Source organism: Camelus ferus, chromosome 9, assembly GCF_009834535.1.
Source record: "Camelus ferus isolate YT-003-E chromosome 9, BCGSAC_Cfer_1.0, whole genome shotgun sequence".
Taxonomy (NCBI): domain Eukaryota; kingdom Metazoa; phylum Chordata; class Mammalia; order Artiodactyla; family Camelidae; genus Camelus; species Camelus ferus.
In genome coordinates this window covers 54,440,842-54,462,608 of record NC_045704.1, presented here as the reverse complement: position 1 = coordinate 54,462,608, position 21,767 = coordinate 54,440,842, and the positions used below count along the sequence as shown (strand labels likewise).

Sequence of the window (21,767 nt, the reverse complement as noted above, 5' to 3'; positions counted from 1 at the left end):
ATGCCATGTAAGCGACACCCTGTTTCCTGGCTGGGTTTTCTTGGCACAGGTGTGAGCAGGCATTGGATTCAGCCTCCCCTCCACCAACCCTCTCCCCACCCCAGGCTTAGTAAACAGGATCACGGTCGCCCCAGGGGGGAGTGTGCATTCTGAGGAAAACCTGCCACCTCTCCACAGAGGATGGGACCCCCTCAGCAAGGCTCAGGCCCAAGCAGAGCTGGTGCTTTAAACTGTCCTTGTTTCAAAACACAAAGCATCCTGTTCAGACTCCAGCCTGCCACCCTCCCCCACCACGACCCCAGCACAGCTGTCTTTCTCCACCTTGCAGATTTGATTTCAGGAACAGATCAATGACTTCTCTCCCTCTCATCCAGCTGACCCAGTCCCAGCCATATATTTTAAAACAATAGCAATAACAAACTAAAACCTCCAGCAAGAAAACACACGTATACAGCACTTCACAGACAATGCAAGACCACAGCCCCACAGGCCAGCTTCCGCACTAGAACCTGACCGCCCTCGGTGGCGAGGAGATAGCCCAGGACCCCCAGACCCCTCCCTCTCCACTTCCACCCTCCCAATGTGCGAATGAAATTTTTTCAGAAAGGGAAGCAACCAGTTTTGCCAGCCAGCCTGGGCAGGAAAAAGAGGGGTTGAGCAAGGAAAGGAACTGGCTTCTGGAAATTCTTTGGGTTTTGGGGTTTTGAGGTTGTTGGGTTTTCTTTCTTTCTTTTTTTCTGTTGTTTTGTTTTCCCCTCCAGCGCAGATCCAGATGGGCTTTCAGTCAGGGAAGCCCCACCACCACCAGGGCCCAGACCCGGATCTATCCCACAGTCCCATCCGTAGTTAACACAAGCGCTGGGCCTGGAGGTCCCCAAATGCTCAGCCTGGGGTGGGCCAGATCCTCTCCAGAATTCTAAGGGTCTCCCTGAGCCCGCCGACTGATCAGAGCTTCGGATTCCACATCCAGTCCGAAGCCCAGGCCAGGCGGGGGGCGCCCGGTTGTCCCCGCCCCCCGGCCCCCGGGGCTCCAGGTGCCGCGGCAGGCAGGGGACAGCCGGTGGGAGGGGGCGCCTCCCGGGCCCCGAGGGGAGGCGCGGGGGTGCAGGCGCGCCGCCGCGCAGAGCGACTCACCGTGGCGGACGCCAGGCTGTTGTCGGCCAGCGTTAGGTGGTGCGGCTCCCAGCGCCTCAGGAATTTCGAGGTGAGGATCTTGCTGAGAAAGGTCCGCGGGTGCCGGATGACACAGACCTGGATGTCGCCCTCCTGCAGCAGTTTGTACCTCATCCCGTTGCAAAGCAGAAGGGCCCGGCGGCAGGGCACGGCGCCCATCTTCGTGCCCTCGGGGGCCGGCACGTCGCCCCCCAGCAGCGGCTTGGTCTCCTCGATCTGCCGGGGGTCGCCGCCGCCCGAGCTGCTGGTCAGATCCATGGCCGGCCGGGCCGGGGAGGGGGCCGGGGGCGGGGAGAGGGGCAGTCCCGGGCTGCCGGGGCGGCGGGGCCCCCGCTCGGCGGCCCGCACCCCCCCACCCCCCAGGAAGGTGGGGGGGTGTGGGGCTGGGGGCGCCCCGCAGGGGAGGGGCCCGGGCGGGCGAGCGGGCGGGCGAGCGGGCGGCCGGCGCTCGGTCCTTCCTGCGGGGCTCCGGCTTCCTCCTAGCTCGTCGGGTGCATGCTCGCGGCTGCCGGACCGGCTCGGCTGAGGGGCGGGCTGGCGGGGACGCGGGGCAGCGCCGGGGTGGGGAGGGGGCCAGGGGCCCGGCAGCGGCGGCGGCGAGCGGGGGCCGCGCGGGCGGGCGTGTCTCGGCCCCGCCGCCCGCTCGTGTGTACAGTACGTGTGTCTGGGCGGCCGTCCGCGGGCGAGTGTGCGGCGGGGGCCGCGGGGGCCGGCTCAGTTGAGAGATTGCAGAAGCCGCTCGGCGCCCGCGCGATTGGTCCCCGCGGGGTCATGTGCCCGCCCCTCTGACGTCAATAGAGGCAACGGCGGCAGCCGCCGCGGCTTCGGCCTCTCGCAGGCGGAGTCCGCCGCCGGGAGGGGACGCGAGGGGCCGAGGCGCGGCCCGACTAGAGGGGGCGGCCCCCGGGGAGGGGGCTGGGGCGGGCGAGTCCCGGCTGGCCCCGGCCCGCCCCGCCCGGAACCTGGGGAGTGGGCGGGGGGCGCGGGGGCGGGGCGAATGACGTCACGCCCAGCCGCGCCCCCGACAGTGCCCAGGCCCGTGCTGAGCCGCGCGACCCGCGGGACTGACGGATCTCTGGACGCTCGGCCGCCCCCGCACTCCACCTTCTCCTCCGTGGCCGTCTGGGATCCGAAATGTCAGCGCCTCGAAACCTGTCCACGCGATTGGCAAAGGTGCGGCCAGGTGCAAACCCGAGGGACCGGGGCCGGGCTGGGCTGGGCCTGGCCGGAGGGGTGGGGGCAGGACCGCTTGACCTGTGAAACAACCACCCCCACCCAAAGCTCTGGCTGCCCACCTGGCTGGCGATATGGCGCCACAAGACAGAGATGGTTCCTCGAATTGAAAATGTCCCGTCAATTTTCCAGATAATGAACCCCACTGCCCTAGCTCAGCCTGTCGGACTCTTAAGGCCTTTCGGTCTGTCACTTGGCCCTTGGGATCCTGAAGCCGCCTGAGAGAAAGGGACAGGCTCCCCCCACCCCACCCCCTTTCTTCTGCCCCTGGAGTCCGATTAGTTCCTAATAGGAACCTAGACAACAAAAGCCCTGCCCAGAGTTAAGGGGGGGCCTCCCCTCCTCTGCCTGCACCCCAGCAGCTCCAGCTTTCTTACCTCTCCCTCCCCTCAGACCAGGATGTGGTCATTGATTTCTGCATCCCCAGGCCCTGCACAGGGTTATAAGAGAAACACACTGGAAGCACCTTTGGGGAATGAACCACAGTGTTACTGGGGAACTCCAACTGTGAAACAAAAATAGTCCCTTTCTGCCGTCGGGAGTGGCACCTAAAGCCACTCAGCAAGTGCTTAGTCCCTGGGCTGGGCTTTCACACATCCAAACACTTGTGCAGTTAAAACCCCTAGATTCGTGGCTTTTTGTTAAGTAAAGGTGCCTCTGTAGTGAATACATGAGTGTGTGAGCATGCATTGAATTGCATCATGAATGCTGAAATTTGTCCACAGCAACCCTACAGTGGGACTGTCCCCTCTCCCTCTCTCCCAAGAACAGACAAGATGAGGCTCCCCAAAAAACTCTTGCCTGAGCCTGGCCAGGGCTAGGGGTGGAATGCAGGGCCCAGCATGTGTCCCTTACCAGATACGAGTCACCACCAGCCTGTCACCTCCAGCCTGCCCAGGAGGTGGGCAGACTGTCCTCTCCTCATAAGCCCTGGAGAGGCAAAGTTAGGGGAGAAAAATGGGGCATTCCTTGACTGGCAAATTCTGTTCTTTGAGTCCTAAAGTTCAATGGCCTTGAGAAAGTCATCAAGCAAAGAAGAGTCAACCTGGAGCCCCCACCTCGTGACACAGCTGTGGATATTGGTGGGGGGTTGTGACCAAGACCCCCAAGCCATGCCATTAAGGGGGTTAGATCAGTTGTTCAAACCTTTATTGCACTCCTGCTGTTTGCTGGTTGCAGGAGTAATTCCCAGTGTCCTAAGCACTTCCTATGTGCTGAGAGTTGTGCACACACACATGCATGCAACTCTTCCTTCTCAGAGCAACTCCGTGACACAGGTGCTATCTTCATCCCCTCTTGTAGGTGCAGATCCAGAGAGGCTGCTAGGCTCACTTAGCTAGTCAGGACTGGGCCAGGGTATGGAGCTCAGGTCTAAGACAATGTAAAGGCAGTGACCACACTGTGCTTGGGGCTACAGGAACAGAGAGGGGGTGCCTAACCCAGCCAGGCTGTGGTGCTGAGGACATGGCCTAACTCCGAGAGATCTTTAGGAATCAGGTAGAGATGGGGAAAGGTGCTCCCGGAAGGGAGGATGGCACGGGAAAAGACAGAGAGGTGGAAAGATTCTCAGCCTGTGCAGGAAACCTCACATTTGCCAAGGCATGCAGAGAGCCCCGGGGGGATGCAGGGCAGAGGCCCCAGAAGCGAGCAGGGGCTGAGCTCGCAGTGCCTTGAAATGCAGGCCCAGGGACCAGCCTCTCCCCAGAGAGCGGAAGGAAGCCACCACACAGGGCATGCAGGAGAATGACTTGGAGATGTCACCTTCATAAGGTCACTGGCCACAACACAACATGGACATGGTTTACAGAGCAGCAGCCTGGAAGCAGGGTAGCTGGTGAGGAGACTGGCAAGGGTACCCAGGAGGAAGGTGATGGGACCAGCGCAAAATCATGGAGTGGGGAAGCTCACTGGCAGACAAAGCAGCTGCTGTCCACTTGAGGGACATCTGTGGACCCTCCTCTCCCCATTCAGGGGGCAAAACTTCAGCAGAATGAGATTTACCGGGGTGTAGAGGACCCCTGATTTCATCCAGACATCCTCAACACTGCTTGGTACGGTGCTTGATATGTAAGCATTAAACAGGAATGTGAGACTCACAGACATTGAAAAACTGGGGATGGGGGGGTGGGAAGGGATAAACTGAGAATTCGAGATTTGCAGATACATATATATAATAGATATATAATAGATAAACAAGTTCATACTGTATAGCACAGGGAACTATATTCAATATCATGCAGTAACATGGTGAAAAAGAATATGAAAATGAATATATGCATGTTCACGTATGACTGAAGTATAATGCTGTACACCAGAAATTGACACAACATTGTAAACTGATTGTACTTCAATAAAAATATTTACATACAATAAAAAACCAAAAACAAAAACAGGAATGGGATAAAATGACCAGCACCCAAGTGCCAGGTACTATGCTGGGGGCTTTATATATTTGTTCTTTTTTCCAACTAACAGACCCAGAAGACAAGAATTATTGTCAAGAATTATTAAGATTCCTCATCTCAAGGGTGAGGAAGTTGAGGCTCAGAAAGGGTCAGACAACTATGGGGACCCAGCCAAGATTTGAACCTGAAATTCTGTTTGACCTGGAAATTCATGTATTTCCTACTCCTCCTTTGTATTATTTTCTTGAGCAGGTACTCAGAAAGAAAGTGTTGAATTTGATCAGTGTCATCTTTAAATAATATTTCTTGGTTTTAGTTTGAATTTAGTGACATGGAGCCCCCAAGATACTGCAAGAAGTTCCTTGAGAACAGAAACCAGGAGTTTCTGGTTGACAGCAGGGCTAGCTCAATGCCTGCACACAGCTGGGACTCAAGAAATACGCAAGGATTGATCATCAGACTCACCTGTCCCCTGCTGCTTAGGACTGGGTGCCAGCAGTAGGACTGGGTCAGGACATGGGGGGTGTGGTGAGATGGGATATGCACTGCTACTCAGTCGGGGATGTGTAGAGCCCCTCGCCTCCCACTGTCCCAGGTTCCTGACCTAAAAATGAGTAAGTCCAGCTGTCAGAGTCCATCAGAAGCCCCTTCCCTGCAGCCCTCACAACCTCTGTAGGAGACACAAGCCCATCAAGTTTCCGTGGGTGGATCAGGTACTCAGATCACCCTTGACGCCACAGGAATCCCGACTCTGCAGAAACAGTCCAGGCCCCTTAGAGTTCACCCTCCTGGCATCAAACCTGAGAGGTTCATAGAGCGGTGGGAAGGGCCCTGAAGTTCACAAACCCTTTTCACCCTCCTCAGGCTCCTGCTCACAGAGGTCACCAGACAGATTTGCCATTTCTTCATTCTTTGCTGGCAGTCCCTCCTTGTTTGAGCCAGACCAAAGGACAACATCCTGCTCTCACCTGCTCACTGTAACTACCTTTCCCACTTGGGTCAGTAACCTACTACTGGCTCACCCTGGGTGGAGAAGCTACTCCATGTCCAGCGCAGTGCTCGGAGCTGGGGGGTCTGCAGTGAGTAGGCAGGACGCTGCCCTTGTGAGCTCACATCCCAACCCCAAGTTCCCTGAAGTGGCCCCCTGAGCCAGCTCAGAGGGGAAAGAGACTTGCTGCCCTGGCTCAAAGCCCACAAAGGGATTTAAGGAAGTGGTAAAGTCCCTGTTGGGGAGAAGAGATCAGAGCTGATGGCCAGCCCTAGAAGAGGGCCACCTAAGCACCCACTTCTAGCAGCCCCACCCTTCTCACAGACATGCCCATAGTGGGTGTCTTCCTCCAGCTGGTCTCCAGTGGAGATCCTCTCCAGTCTGCCCAGCTCCCTCCTTGCCCCACCCCACCATGAAATGGTGCACAAACTCGACAAACTGTACCCTCTACAGGGGGGAGGGTCCACTCCAGTTCTGCCCATCACTGTGTCCAGGGGTGTGCTGGTAAATGTTTAACCATCAGCTTACTGGGGTGGCGGGGGAAGCCCTCATTTGTATCATTTGACAATTTCCCTGATGGAAATAGTCTCACCAAGGCTGTTTTCAGGTTACCAACATGCATCGCTAACACAAAGCCAGAAAGAGACACACCCCATGACAGAATATTTCCACCCTGCAGATGTAATATTCTAGGGGGCAGCAAACAGTGGCTGAGGGGTCAGGCTCAGCTCAAGGCTTGCAAAGCCTAAAATATGTACTATCTGGCCCTTTTACAGAAGAAGTTTGGCGACCCCTGAAAGAGACATAAATAACCTCCAGAACAGAGATACTAGTGAAACGTAGTAAAATAATTAGGAAGTGATGAGTTTTATTACCTTTTTAAAAATATGATTTATTTAATTGTAACTTCATATTAATTTAATCTTGTTTCGTGGCTGTTTGACAACCAGCTTGCAACATTCCTGAAAAAATTATCAATAAGCTCTCATGAGCCAGTATAGGTCAGCTCCAGGATGCCCCTGCCTGTTTCTCTAGCTCCGGGCCCAGGGCAGGTACATGGTGGTTATCTGTCGAATGGTTGGAAACCAAACCGCAAGGTCAACGTTCTAACCATTAGACCACATGGCTCTCCTTCCTTCCTGCATCCTTTTATCAGATGCCATTAAAATCCTGTCTGTTAGCGCCTACTGAGTGCCAAGGACTTGGTGGGGGGCTACAGATCCAGTTCACACAGGATGCTGCCCTCATGGAGCTCATAATCAAGTGGGGAGAACCAGACACCCCTGCTCTCCCAAAGAGCCCGCCCAAAAAGTATGCCAAGAAGAAAAACGCCTTGCCTTTTCTATTACCAGCTGTGTATAGCTTTGGTTAACATGATAAAGTGGGGTTGTGACAGTACCTTTTTCTAGAGTCACAGAAATGAGATAATCAGCGTCAAGCTCAGCCTGGCATAGAGCAGGCACTTGGAATGAGTGGGAGCACGTCCATGTTGCCACTGTCCTTTTAGAACCCGTGTTACACGGCCCTGATCACAGGTCCACATCTAAACCACTTCTCCAAACCTGTCCCATCTGCTCAGCAACTGGAGCGCGCACACTCAATACAGCATCTCTGCAGGGGTTTCAATGTTGGCGCAACTAACATTGAGGGCTGGATAATTTTGGTGGCAGACAGCTGTCCTGGGCACGGTAGGGTGTTTAGCAGCATCCTTGGCCTTAACCCACCAATGCCAGGAGTGCCCCTGATTTGTGACAACCAAAATGTCTCCAGGCACTGCCACATGTCACCTGGGAGGCAAAAGCAGTCCTGGTTGAGAACCCCTCATTTAAAGGAAGATGTTTTCCCATCCTCTCAGCCGGTATAGGCTGTTTCCCAGATAGCCTGTGGTTCACCCTCTGGGGGAGATTATATTGTCCACACTCATGCAACAGCACATTCCTCTTCAGACACCACTTTCCAGGTGCTGGAGGAAACTCACAGATGGCTTTATCAGACCATCAAGGAACAAAGGGACCCACAGGATGAAATAAGGTACAACCTGTTGTATAAGTCGTGTTTTCAGAGCCATTTAATGGCATGAAGCCATGTCTGTAATAATATGCCAAACACCAAAAGCAGGCAATGGAATTGTTTGTTCTTAATTTCACAGCTGCCCATGGCAGTGTTGCTTTGGGGGAACTCTCCGGAAGCCCCGTCTGAAAACTGTCTCAAAATTACATCATCCAGGAGAGCATTCCCCAACCTCATTTTTAACAGGTATGAGACACCAGCGTAACGGAACACACATTCTGTACTCATGGCATTTAATGTACTGATCAAATAAGAAAATGTGCTTATTCTCCTGGTGTAAGGAGGAGTCATGCTTTCGTCCTGAAGTCGGTGAACATCCCCCTCCTTCTTCTGAGCTGATGTGAAGTCAGCCCATTTTCTAGGCTCATCAGTGGGGAGGGAGGGGTGGGGGTGTGGGAGCACATTTCCTCCTTAGCAGCCCAGCGATTACTGAATCACACCCCCTTTCTCTGGTTTGGGGGAGCTGGACGGGCAAAGTTGGGCATTGAAGGAACATGAAGTATTATCCTCTCTGCCTTTTATGTTCACCAAATAATTAAGTCTGAGGTTGATTTTTTTTAAAAAGTATTACAGAGGATTGAGAGTTTTTCTGAAACTAACCTTTCTTACATACAATCTTAGATACAATCAGTTGACTGACTGAGTCACAGTCACACACACACACACACACACACACCCCACCCCAAAACATTAATAGCAAGTTATCTGTGGAGTGGTGGGATTACAAGTCATTCTTTTCCCTTTTAAAATCAATGTTATTGAAGTATAATTTACATGAAATGAAATGCACCCATTTTAAAAGAACAGGTAGATAAGTGTTGACGAATGTCTACACCCAGGTAACCACCACCCCAATCAAGATAGTGATATAGAACATTCCCACAACCCCAGAAGTCTCTTGTGTTCCTTTGAAGTTGATCGCAGCCACCCACTTCCGGCCCCAGGCAACCCCCAATCTGCCTTGTGTCACTATAGATATTTTTACCCCTTCTTGAACTTCATATAAATAGAGTCAAAAGATATGTCCTTCTTCGAGTCTGACCTCTTTGACTCAGCACAGCAATTTCTGACATCCATCCATGTTGGTGCTTGTACTGTGGTCTATTCCTCTCGTGGCTGACGAATACATCATGACATGGATAGAACACTCAGGGATAAATATTGTTTTCTTTTTCACACCTCTCTTCCCACCTCCCAAGCCCATATCATCTCCGATGAACATGTATGATTGGCTTTACTTTTTAAAAGGGAAATGAATGCCATTCATTTTTTAAAAAATTCATGGGGACTTTATGAAGAGCCCAAATGCCGGGCTGTTGCTGACTCGTGGAAATGGACGTCTGGCACAGCCACACAGAGGACTGAAGGCCATGGATCATATTTTTAAAAATAAAAACCACTGTGTTTTTCAGATTAATTGCATCTCTCTCCCACATCAGCCTTTGTGGTGAGCTGCTCAAATTGACCAATTTAAATGTGACCTCACTTCTTTCCCCTCCATCCGCTCTGAGTCAGTTGCTAAGAAGCAAGGAAAGGAAGTATGGGATGGGGGGGAAGGTGTTACATGTGTGGAGTACGTGCTGCTCTTCCAAAACTTACCCACACCCCCCTTCCATCAGCTGAGGCACGATCAAGGGTTTGTCCAAGGTCCCACAGCAGGAGGACGGGAGGATGCCATCTAGGGGCTCCAGGGAGGATGGTGAGGAGACTGAAAGCACACACTTCGGATCTGGATCCCAGCTGTCCGTCTTACTGGGTTATACCAACCAAACCTCTTAACCTCTCAGAACCTCGGATTCTTCATCTGTGAAACCGAGATCCAGTCGTGATACTCACAATTGAGCTACTGAGATGATGCATGTAAAGAGCTCAGAACAAGGCTTAGGAAGAAGTCAGTGCCCGATACATGATAGGGAGAAAATGGTTTCTCAACTCTCGGTTTGTTCTTTCTTCAACCACAGCACGAAACTGAAACTGACTGCAGTCTGCTTGGGCTGAAAGCAAAGGAGTGGACCTTTTCTTGTAGCTCCAGGGAGCCGACCTTGGCAGATGCAGAGGCAAGAGGAGAAGGCGTGCTGCAGCATCCAGGTATTAGCCAAGACACTGGTTGCAACAGAAACTAATCAGAGTAGCTTCAAAAAGAGCGGAAATGGGTTATAAGGAATCGAGGAGGTCTCACAGAACCTCAAGGGCATGAGGGTAGCCAGATCTCAGGAAAACCCAGAAACCAGGGACCCAGGGGCTGTCTCTCTGCTCTGAGTACCTGCTTCTCTCTGTGCCTTTCCTCCTCCCACCTTGGCTTTCAGAAGGTGGCCATTCACGAGACCAGCCAGGATCAACAAACTAGGAGCTCTTTGGTCCAGTTCTAAAGGAAGGACTTGGTTGCTCAGCTTGGGCCAGATGCCCATGCCAGCTAGTGTCTGAGCCAACTTGTACAAATATGGCTGTCGGTGACCGTTCCCTGGAGGCGAGAAGGGTGGTCAGGCAGGGGTCGCTGTGAAGTGGACAGGCTCCCTCTCCCCCAAGAAATGTCTTATCACAAGTAGCAACCACTTCTTTCACAGTGTTCCCCAACCTTGTGCATTTCTTTATTTTACTACCGATGATAGCAAATACCCACAAATGTCCGGCCACTGGTGTAAGCACTTTGCCTACATTGACTCCTTTAAATTAATCCTTACAAAACTGCAAGGTTTATTGTGTCCATTGTATGGATGAGGAAACAGATGTGCAAGGAGGTTAATTAACTTGCCCGAGATCACACTTGAACCTGGTCTATCTAATACCAGACTTGCTCTCTTAGCCACCATCCCGTGTGGCCCATTTTAGCCCCAGTCATGCTTTTTATAAGTCCTCTGTTAGCCCAAGTGTCTCAAAATGAGAAAAAACGGTGAGGAAGGGGAAGAATGTGATATCTGACATTTCACAAGAGCGCTTGACAAGTGGAAAATGCTGAGACTTTGCTGGCCATGCTCACTATTCCATTTTGAACTGGAGGTGGGGGTGCAGGTGTGACAGCATTGTCGTGGCCCCTCCCTGCAGCCCCTGGGACATTCTGACCCTCCCCTGGCCTGGGACCCCCTGGGGACAGGACCCGCGGCTTCTTCATCTGCACAACTGGCACTCAGTGGGGCGGTTGTTACAAGAAGATGTGTTCCCCCTCTTTACAGTGTTCAAAGTGCTTCCAAAGACAGCCAAAGAGATCAGTTAAAATATTGTCCCCACAATATCTCAAGGAAGGGAAGTCTGTGGACAGAACATAACACGTGAGAACCCAGCCAACGCTGAACACCCAGCTAGGTCTGCACAGAGCCTCCTCTCTCCTCTCTCTCCTTCGTCCTGATCTTGCAGGGGTTCTGTCCTGGTGCCTCATGGAACACTGGTGGCCTCTGCTCTGTGTCTGGCACTTGGCCCAGAGTGGCCACCTCAGTCCAGTCCCCAGGGCTAAGTGGTCACCATCTCCCAGTCTCCCAGCATCTCCAAATACCCAGGTGAGGAGTGCAGGTGCTTCAGGACTTCATCCCAACAGGCCCCCTGAGGCTCAGATTCTGGGCCTCCAGCTCAAAGCAGGAAAGTAACTTGCCTAAGGTCTCCCAGAGAGGAGGCTGCCACGCCAAGATCCTGGTCTGTCAGCATCTGAGTTCACTTCCTGGGGCCCCTGTAAGACAGCACCATAAACTGGGTGGCTTTGACAGCAGAAATGTACTCTCTCACAGCTCTGGAGGCTAGGAGTTCTAAACCGAGGTGTCAGCAGGGTCATTGCCTTCGGAGGGCTGAGGAAAGGATCTGTTCTGTGCCTGTCCTCCAGCTTCTGGTGATTTGCGGGCCATGTCTGGCGTTCCTTGGCTTGTAGACAGAAGTATCACCCCAGCCTCTGCCTTCATGTTCCAGGAGTTCTCCCTGTGTGCGGCCAGGTCCAAACTTCTGCTTTTCACAAGGACACAGTCAGACTGGATGAGGCCCCCCACCCCACTCCACTGTGACCTCAGATTAACTGACTACATGTGCAACAACTCCATTTCCAAATAAGGTCATGGTCCTTATTTAGAGGTACTGGGGGCTAGGACTTCAGTGTCCCCTTTTTTGAGGGGCACAATTTAAGCCACAGCAGTTCCACTCTGCCTCAGCCAGTTCTCACCACATTGCCTCACTCCCTTTCAGCCCCAGAGGGTGGGTGTCGCTTGCCCTGTTTCCCCCGGAACAGGCATGGACACACTTCTGCCCCGCCATCCTCAAGTTCACACGGAGCGTCCACAGGAAGCAGTTCAGAGGGAGCAGCGTGATTCAGGACCATCCACTCGGGCATCCTGGGTGGGGCATGACTCAACTCCGGGTGCGGCATTTCAGGAGCCTTCATTCAGACGGTGGCCCATTGTCTGAGCTTCTCCACCATGCTCCAGTTTCATCAGGCAATTTTAGAGGCGTTAAACCTGAACAGCTCACAAAGGGCTAATGACTTCCATTCAGCATAGATGACAGTGACCCACGCATCCAAGCTGGCTGGCATGACCTCTGGCCTTGTGGTTTCACAATGGTAGTGGTTGACAGGTGGTTGGGTCCTGGGCCAGGGGTTTAGGCAAGTGGTTTATTTCTATATTTATTCGCTTTTCTATTTGGTTTGGCTAAAAAACTGAAGCAGATTTTCCTCCGAGGTGAATTAGTCAAATCTCCCCTGAGGATGAGTTGCATTTTGGGAGCCCAGTATCTGGGTTTAGGGTGGAAAAAGCCGGCTCTGCCCATTTCTTTGGCCATGACAGACATCATCAATCCATCATGGAATGCTACCTAAGATCTTGGGCCAGGAAGTGGCAGGGTGAGGAGTGGAGTCCAGAATGGTGTACACTGCAGTCTGTGTTCATTTGGTACTTTGTCTTGGTGACTCATAATTTTGAGCCTGGACTTGGTGTTTGCCTCTTTGAAAGGAAAAATGCGAAGGGTGTCACCAACACATCCAAATCCTGGCAGCCGAGAGACCCCCTCCTTCATCGCCTGTGAGTAGTCAGTGAGATGCCAGAGCTAAAAGAAACCCCTAGGGGGCTTCTGGTCCACCTCTCCTATTTTGCAGGTCGGGGAAAGTGAGGTTCAGAGAAGGGAAGGAGCCTTACCCAAGACTACAAAGGTGACAGGTGGCAAGACGAGGCCCAGATCTCCCTCCCACCAGTCTTCTGCTTTTCTTCTCCAGTGGCTGATGGAGGATGCTGGTTCCTGTGAACTTGTCATCTGTCTGCTTGTTGTTGGAGTTGTCTGTGATGTCAAATCCCTGGGGGGCTCTTCTTCCTCTTTCCCATCTGCCCCAGCCCCTCGAAACCAGGCTATATGCCTCCTCTCCATCCTAATCATGTGTGATGTTGCTTCTGCCCTCCCCTGGGGTTTCTGCAGCTGTTTACACCTTATTGCCTTTCCTTTGGGCCTCCCTTCTGGTGTCACCACCCACTGCCCCGGGGGGTGGGGAAGGGGCCAATCCTGGTTCCTGGCCCCCAGAGTCCACCTGGGGCATTTCCTTTGAGCCCCTCTGGCTCTGTTTCCCACCTCCACACTCCCTCACTCTGCCATCTTCAACTGCCCGACGCTGGTGGTCCTTCCTGAGGGCTAGTGGATGGGGTTGGCCCCACAAACAAATGGAAGACAGACTCCCTGGTGGCTACAAACCAGTGTAGCTTTGAATAATCCCTAGCAGCCCAGGGACTCTTCTAAAACTTTTTAAAAAAAAACAAAAACGATACATTTTCCCCTGGAAAAATCAGAAGATTCAGATAAATAACAAAACAAAAAATAATGAATCCTATTTAGGTATCTACTATATTCTCAGCACTATGCACATTTTAGCTCATTTCACCCTCAGATGAGAAATTCTGTGGGACAAAAGACACGGTTTCTTCACAAGTAAATGGCAAAGAACGAACATGAGAGCAAGGATGGTGGTTGGATTAAAAGAGACTGCAAAGTTCTCTCCACTGTAAAGAGACGGGTGGGTTGGTGGGTCAGTGACATGTCAGTGGTTGAATCTAGGAAGTGATGCAGGTGTTCACTGTACAAGTCCTTCCCCCTTCCCTGGATGTCTGGAAATTATCCTAACAAAGCCCTGGGGAAATGGATATATAATGTGAATTGGGTCTGCGGATCCCAATTCAAGCAAGACAAATCAAAGACATTTATGGGACAATCGAAGATGATTATACATTGATTAGATGTTAGATGATTTACGAAGTTTTTTTTGTTTTTTAATTTTTAAATTTTTTTTGCAGGGGACAGGTAATTAGGTTTATTTAGTTAGTTAGTTTTTCAATGGAGGTACTAGGGATTGAACCCAGGACCTTGTGCATGCTAAGCATGCGCCTTACCACTTGAACTACACCCCCCACCTCCAAGAGATAGTTTAAAAAATTTTTAGGCGATAATGGTATTGTGGTGATTTTTTTTTTAAAGAGTCTCTTTGTTTGGGATTTGCTTTAAAATAACCAACAGGAGGAGGGGCGGGGAAGAAGAGATAAAACAAAACTGGCTGTTTATTGTTAACTGCTGACGCTGGGTGATGGAGGTTCATTATACTAGTTCTTCTTTTGTGAAGGCTTGAAAATTCCCACAATAAAGAGTTTAAAAAAAAAAAACAACTCCACTCTATCACTTTGTAGTTGAGGAAACTCAACTGAGGTTTAGAGATGTCAGGTTATTTGCCTGAGATCACCCAGACAGAAATCCCTTAATAGAGAGTTAAAAAAAAATTCCCTGACATCCTATCGCCCACTCTTCACACCTTGGTGAATGTCCTTCTAGATCGTCTATGCATATAAAAGGATTGCACATGACTTAAATATATATATTTAATGCCTGACTCCATTCCTGTACAACACAAATCATGTTACTATTGTCCTTAAGCATGTATTTCTTTTTCTTAATTTTTTTTTGTGGGGGAGGGAACTAGGTTTATTATTTGTTTTTAGAGGAGGTACTGGGGATTGAACCCAGGACCTCATGTATACTAAGCATGCGCTCTACCGCTTGAGCTATACCCTCCCCAACCAAAGCATCTATCTCTGATGTAAACCCGAAAAAGGAACTAACCCATACAGAAGTCCTTCTAAACTAAGCACGGTCACCTGGACGATTTAGAGGATGCTCATGAGTCCCCCAGCATCATTATTAGGTCATTGTCCCCGTTTTGACGGAGAAGGAAACAAACTCAGAAAGGAGAAGCAGCTTGTCCAAGGTCACAGACCTAATTGCTGATGGGAAATGCATGCCTGTAGTTGATATGACTCAGTGAAGGTCTGCCTGCCCCTGTTCCCTGGAGACTCCAGGAAGGCAGCAGCCTCACCTGCTTCCCTCCGCCTGAACCAGAGAAAGAAAAGATTCGCCAAATGGACAAAGGAACGCACAAAACCAATCAGCTACTTTCCTAGGTACCCTTTTTGTAAAAAAAAATTCCAGTACAATACACATGACATAACATAGGCCGTCTTAACCACTGCTAAGTGTACGGCTCTGTGGCGTTAAGGACATTCCCATTGCTACACAACCTTCCCCATTATTCACCTCCAGAACTTTGCAACTTCCTAAACTAAACTTCCATCCCTATTAAACACTAACTCCCCACCCCCCCCACCCCTGCAACCACATTCCACTTACTGTCTCTGTGAATGATCTGACTACTCTGTGTCCCTTGTATAAGTGGACTCATAGGGCATTTGTCCTTTGTGCTTGGCTTAGTTCACTCAGCATAACGTCCTCAAGGTACGCCCATGGTATAATGTGTCAGAATGTCCTTCCTGTTTAAGGCCGAATAATATTCCACTGTATGGATGGACCACATGTGGCTGATCCATTTATTTGTGGATAATGAACATTTGGGTTGTTTCCACCTTTTGACAATTGGGAACAGTACTGCTATGCACATGGGTGGACACACACTTCTTTGAATCCCTATTTGTTCTTCTGGGTAAACGCCCAGAGGCAGGACTGCTGGATCATTTGGAAGTTCTCTTTTTTGGGGCATTCTTCTGAATCAATTCTTACGTTATATATTTTTACCTAATCATCCACCTTTCCGTGTTGCCAGGTTTGGGGAATTTTGGTGGCCAGTGGTGGGTCCCAGAGAGGGACAGCAGTTGCTGCTGACTTTATGCAGGCTGCCCTCCTCCTGAAACCTCCCTCCTGGCTCAGCCTGGCCCTCCAGAGTAAACTTAGCCCTCGTGATTTGGTTCAGGGACTCAGATCAGCTACGGGCCCCTGGATCACACCTGAGATTTCCCTGGGCGCCCACTTCCTCATTTACACTATGGGACCCTCAGATCATCCTGTGTGGATCGGTCCCCCTCACCATGGAGGCAGCAACCACGCCTTCTGATTCTCTGCGCTCACCTCTCCCCATCCACTTCCAAGTCTCTAGGTAAGTCTGCATGATGAACAAATGTTATGAAGTCATTAAGTAATTACCTCCTCTCCTGGGGGTTATGTCCAACTTTTCAATATGATTAACAAAGCAACAACAAGATCTTTTTTTTCATGCTGTTCAATCAATTCCTGAAGATACATTTCCAGGAGTGGCATAACTCATCACTGGATTTGGGAGTGGGGGAGGCAATAAGAGAAAACTGGCAGATTGGATGCCATTCACCAGATGAGGGGGTCAGAAGGAAGAGGCTGGTGGGCAGGAGAGCGACTGTTGAAGGACTACCCCTTCCCAGTCCCTGTGAGGAGAAACTCTCCTCCCCACTACAGATAGTAGCCACACTGGGTTGCATGGTGGCCCCCCTCCCAAAAGATATGTCCACCTGCAACCTGTGACTGCGACCTTACTTGTGAAAAGGGGTTTGGCAAATGTAATTAAGGATCTCAGGGATGGGATCACCCTGGATGAGGGTGGGCCTTAAATCCACTGATGATCCTTAGGAGAGAAGAGAAGGGGACAGACACAGAGACATAGAGGAGAAGCTGCAAGAGATGCAGGCAGAGACTGGAATGACGCATCTACAAGCCAACCAATGCCGAGAACTGCCAAAGGCCGCAAGAAGCCGGGAGCGAGGCCTGGACCAGATTCTCTCTTGGAACTCCCAGAAGGAATTAACCCTGAGGATACCTGACTTCGGACTTCTGGCCTCCTAAAGTGTAAGAGAGTAAGTTTCTGTTATTTTCGGGAGCCGAGTTTGTGGTAATTTGTTATGGCAGCCACAAGAAACTAATACCATACCCATCCCTGCAGCCCCTTCCAGAAGGACACAGCCACAGCTGCCGGCTCCAGCTGGGATCATCCACGGAGAAGGCTGACACATCGAGGGCTGAGCCCTTTTGGAGGAAAATCCTTGAGTATGTTGATGTCAGGGGACAGGAGGTTGGGGCCTTGGCCCAACAGGGAGACCAGGGAACGAAAAGGGGTGAGTACAGCCACCAGCAATCCATCTGAGAAAACAAAATTAGATTCTTTCCATATATCACACACGCAAATAAAGCCCAGGTGGACTGACGCCAAAATGTAAGGAACAAAGCTTGAAATTATTTAGTAGAAAATATAAGACAGTGTTTCCGTGACGCTGGTGTAGGGGAGGATTTCTCAAACAACATAAACCCTGTTGCTTGAAGCATTTGACTAAGCTGAGATTCTCAATCTCTGTACATCAAAGGATACCATAAAAAAGTGCAAAGGCGAACTGGAGACCAGCTGGAAAGCCTCGCAATGCAGGTTAGTATCCAGGACTTACAAAGAATTCCTACAGATCAATATGAAACATGCTCTTAATGCCGACTGAAAAATGCACCAACAGGGAATTCACCAAAGCAGACACATAACATGAAAAGATGCTCAATCTCACTAAAAATGGGGGTAGGGGAGAGGTAGGAATTAAGTGACAGTGACAAGCATCTTCAGCAGATTGGCAGCAGATGAACAAGTCTGACAACATGGGCAGCAGTGGGGACACAGAGAAGCAGGAAGGCTTACGTGCTGCGGGCAAATGTGTGTTGGTGCAACCAGGATGGAGAGCAATGGCCTCACTGGTGTTATGGGCTGAACTGTGTCCCCCACACCCAAGTTCATAAGTTGAAGCCCTCACCCCCCTCCACCAGTACCTCAGAATGTGACTGTGTCTGGAGATAGTTCTTTAAAGATGTAATTAAGCGAAAATGAGGTCATACAAATGGGCCCTAATCCAGAGGACTGGTGTCCTTATAAAAAGAAGAAAATGTGGACCCAGAGGCAGAAACGCACAGGGAGGAAATGGTGGGGAGACTCATGGAGAATGCTATTTACAAGCTCAGGGATGCCTGAGGCCACCAGAAGCTGGGAGACAGGCATGGAACTGTCTCCCTCCCAGCCCTCAGAAGGAACCCACCTTGCCGACTCCTTGACTTTGGACTTCCAGCCCCCAGAACCGTGAGAGAATAGGTTTCTGTTGTTTAAGCCAGCCAGTCTGTGACATTGTATGACAGAAGCCCTGGGAAACCAATACAGCCACCAGCCAATGAATGGCTCATTAACTGTGGTGCATCTACCCAATGAAGCACCACATGACAATGAAAGTGACCAACACAAGCAAGCTGCAGAGACGCGGACAGCATAACACCATTTACATAAAGTCTGGAAACACAGTGGGAAGGGTATAGCTCAGGGGTAGAGCGCGTGCTTAGTACGCACGAGGTCCTGGGTTCAGTCCCCAGCACCTCCATTTAAAAATAAATAAATAAATAAATAAACCTAATTCCTGCTCCCCACCCCTAAAAATTGGAAACATGAAAACGCTAGATCTAGCTTTTGCAAACAAAGGAATAGAAACAATATGAAAACCAGCGTGGACAGGGAAACACTAGAGAGCGGTGATGTATCCCTGAACAGGGAAGAGGAAACCTGGGTACAAGGGCCCCCTGAGGTCGGGAGCTTCAGCTACAACTAGAATGTTCCTTTAAAAGGACTGAAAGGAATAAGTAAGATTCATGTATTCAACGACTCTTGAGTGCCCACTAGGTGAGGGGCAGGGGTGGGGCCCACACAAAATTGCATCCAAGAGTCTGGGTAAATGCTCCCTGATTCATACCCTTCTCTGGGCGTACACCATCCCCTTCTCCCCAGCAGACATCACAAAACCACACAAGGTGAGTTTCAGAAAGCCGATTTCACCCGTATCTGTGTGCATGTTTGCACACGTGCAAACACGCCCAGACTTCAAAGAGAACAACACGGCATAGCAATTTTCTCTATTTTTTTTGTCATAAAGAAACAGAAAAATTCAGATCCATCTTTCACATCGTGGTAATAGGAAAGAAAAGAATAAAAATATACCAAGAAAAAAGCTGCTGGCAAGACAACAGGAACTCAGTTTCCAGTGAAAAAGGTATGCAAATCCCAAAGCCATAAACCCACAGAGGCTCAGGAGGAAATTCAAAGAGTAAACAAATTTATGGAAAACGGTCAACCTCAGGAGTGGCCGGAATCCTCACTCCCCACCCCCACCCCCCCCGCCACCTCCTCCAACACCTGCACACTTCGGGGGCTCTGAGGGTGGGGGTGGGGTTCTGGGAGCTGAGGTGGGTCTGGGAGTTCCTACCAACTGGCCCCCAAAATGACAAGGAGTAAGTGATCTTCAGAGAGGCCAGGGGTCTGGGGATGGGGACCAGGCAGAAGAAGGTCGGGGACACTAAGGCCACGTAGTGGAGGCTGGGGGCTCCCCAGTGAATGTCTCAAACACAGATGATTTGTGAGTGCCTCAGCAAGGGGGCAGCAGACTGTCAAAGAAACTATGACTTCTTTATTCTATTCTACACCACTTTATTCTATTTTCAGTTTCCTGAATGACACCCAGTGCTAGGAAAATGGGGGCCCAAGAAAAGGAGAGCTTATGTGCACCCGGGACCTGAACCATCCGTGAATTCAGCCAGTGCCCATTTAATGTGTGCTGCTCAGCTCTGGGCACTGGGGCTGCCCTTCCATCCAATCAGCTGGTCACTCACGGCAAGTCTCTGCGGGGCTCTGGTGTGATCTGGCCTTCACTGGACTGACCAACTTGTCCCAATTTGCCCAGGACATGGCTGACTTCAGCTCTGAAAGTCCCGCATCCCAGAAAGCCAGGAACAGTTGGTCATCTGACATTTTCCAGGTGCGGAAACCAGATCAGAAAGGTGAAGTGGTCTGGCCAAGGCCAAGTCGCCAAACCAGGGTTCAAAGAATCCCCAGTGGCACAGGTAGGAGAGACAAAGAAGTCAAGAGCACCTGGATCAAAGCAAATTTAAGGGGCCCCCACACATGTCCCTTCGGACAAGAGAGGCTAAGCCTCAATGCTGGGACAGGGCTGGTTGATAGGCAGGCCCCACTGCCACCCGTGTCAGCATCTAGAGGCCTGAACCCTCGGAAAAGCAATTTGGCAACTTGCAGGTCGTGCCGTGAAAACGTTCCTAGCCTTTGACTGAATAAAACTATGCTTGGAAATCTATTCTAAGGAAATTATCCTTTTTTTATTATTAAAAATCTGTTGGAGAGAAAAATGTTCTCTGCAGCATTATCTGGAAGAGGAAAAATCCCTGAAGTGTCCGCAGACAGCAATGGCTTCATAAATCATGACCTATTTGCCCAGGGACCCTGTCACACAGCCACAAAAATGTAACTTTGATGACTGTGCAGCAACATGGAAAGCTCTTGTAATGTTCATTGTACCCCATGGAACAGAATAAAAATGTGTTTTGTGCCTCCAACTTTGCAAGGCACTTCTGATTGAGAACCAGGCTGGAAAGGAATATGCAGAGTGGTGGGTGTGGTGGGGATGAGGGAAGATTTTTTTAAAAATATAGTTCTTAATCCTCTTATACTGTCTTTTAAAAAGCAAGAAAGGGAAAACAGGATTTTCTGCACAGAGAGGCTCATGGATGTGGACTAAGACATCACTTGCCAAGATGGGTTTTGTGGCACTTGTGGAAATAGCAAAGGATTGGAAACAACCTGAATATCCATCAAGAGGGGAACAGTTAAATAAAGATCGGTGCATCCATACAATGTTAAAAGCAATGAGGCAGCTGTAGCTATGGGATGGTCATTCAGATGCATTAAGTAAGTAAGAAAGGCTAAGTTGCGGAAGTGTATAGAGAATGCTACTATTTGTGTAAAAATGACACACACACACATATAAATACCTATATTCCTATGCAGAGACTGTCTCAGAAAGGAACTCTGGGGGGCGGGCTATGGGTCTCTGGACAACAACGGTGGGAGGGCACTTCCCTCCCCTCCATGCATTTGGTACCTGTAGTGGGTGAAATGGTGCAACCCCCCAAAGATGTGTCCACGCCCTCATCCCTGGAACCTGTGACTGTGACTGTATTTGGAAAAAGTCTCTGCAGATATAATTTCAACATCTCCAGATGAGGTCATCCTGGATTACCTGAGTGGGCCCTAAACCCAATGAGAAGTGCCCTTATAAGAGACACACAGAGGAGAGACACAGGAAAGAGCAGAGGCCACATGAAGACAGAGGCACAGATGGGACTGATGTGGCCACAAGCCAAGGACCACCTGGGGCCACCAGGAGCTGGAAAAGAAAAGGAAGGATCTTCCCCCAGAGCCTTCGGAAGGAGCGTGGCCCTGCCGACACCTTGATTTCAGACTTCTGGCTTCCAGATCTGTAACAGAATAAATTCCTGTTGTTTTAAGCCCCTTAACCTGTGGTGATTTGTTATATTTAGATTCTAGGGGCGGGGGTAGCATGATTGCATTATCTATATAAAATAAATGAGATGTATACAAGGTATACAAGAACATGCACAGCAGTGTTATTCATGATTGCCCCAAATTACGAACAACCTGAGTATCTATCAAGAGGAGTGGAAAAAATCCATTGTGTATTAATACAATGAACTACTTACATTCATCCATTAACATGGATGAGTCTCACAGACGGTGTGATTGTGAAAGAAGCCAGACA

At 50.3% G+C, this 21,767-nt stretch overlaps 1 protein-coding gene and 1 long non-coding RNA gene across 6 annotated transcripts in view; one reads left to right on the top strand and one right to left on the bottom strand.

The window, feature by feature from the left end:
- Positions 1-1,850, bottom strand: part of CMIP (c-Maf inducing protein) — a 222,913-nt gene extending 221,063 nt beyond the window's left edge. The window contains exon 1 of the mRNA XM_032486844.1: positions 1,135-1,850. Coding sequence (XP_032342735.1) covers positions 1,135-1,431 — 297 coding nt within the window. The 5' untranslated portion in view covers positions 1,432-1,850. The remainder of the gene's footprint in view (positions 1-1,134) is intronic.
- A 179-nt stretch (positions 1,851-2,029) lies between these two features.
- On the top strand, positions 2,030-21,507 carry LOC106729497. 5 transcript variants are annotated; one of them, XR_004322567.1, is made up of 8 exons: positions 2,030-2,346; positions 7,949-8,055; positions 9,831-9,957; positions 16,158-16,255; positions 16,759-16,982; positions 17,069-17,240; positions 19,074-19,190; positions 19,640-21,507. It is a non-coding gene; the product is annotated as an uncharacterized LOC106729497 (long non-coding RNA). The 5 variants fall into 5 exon arrangements; XR_004322571.1 differs by having other exon boundaries at positions 16,073-16,255; positions 16,759-16,974; XR_004322566.1 differs by having other exon boundaries at positions 16,073-16,255.
- Positions 21,508-21,767: the final 260 nt, after the last annotated feature.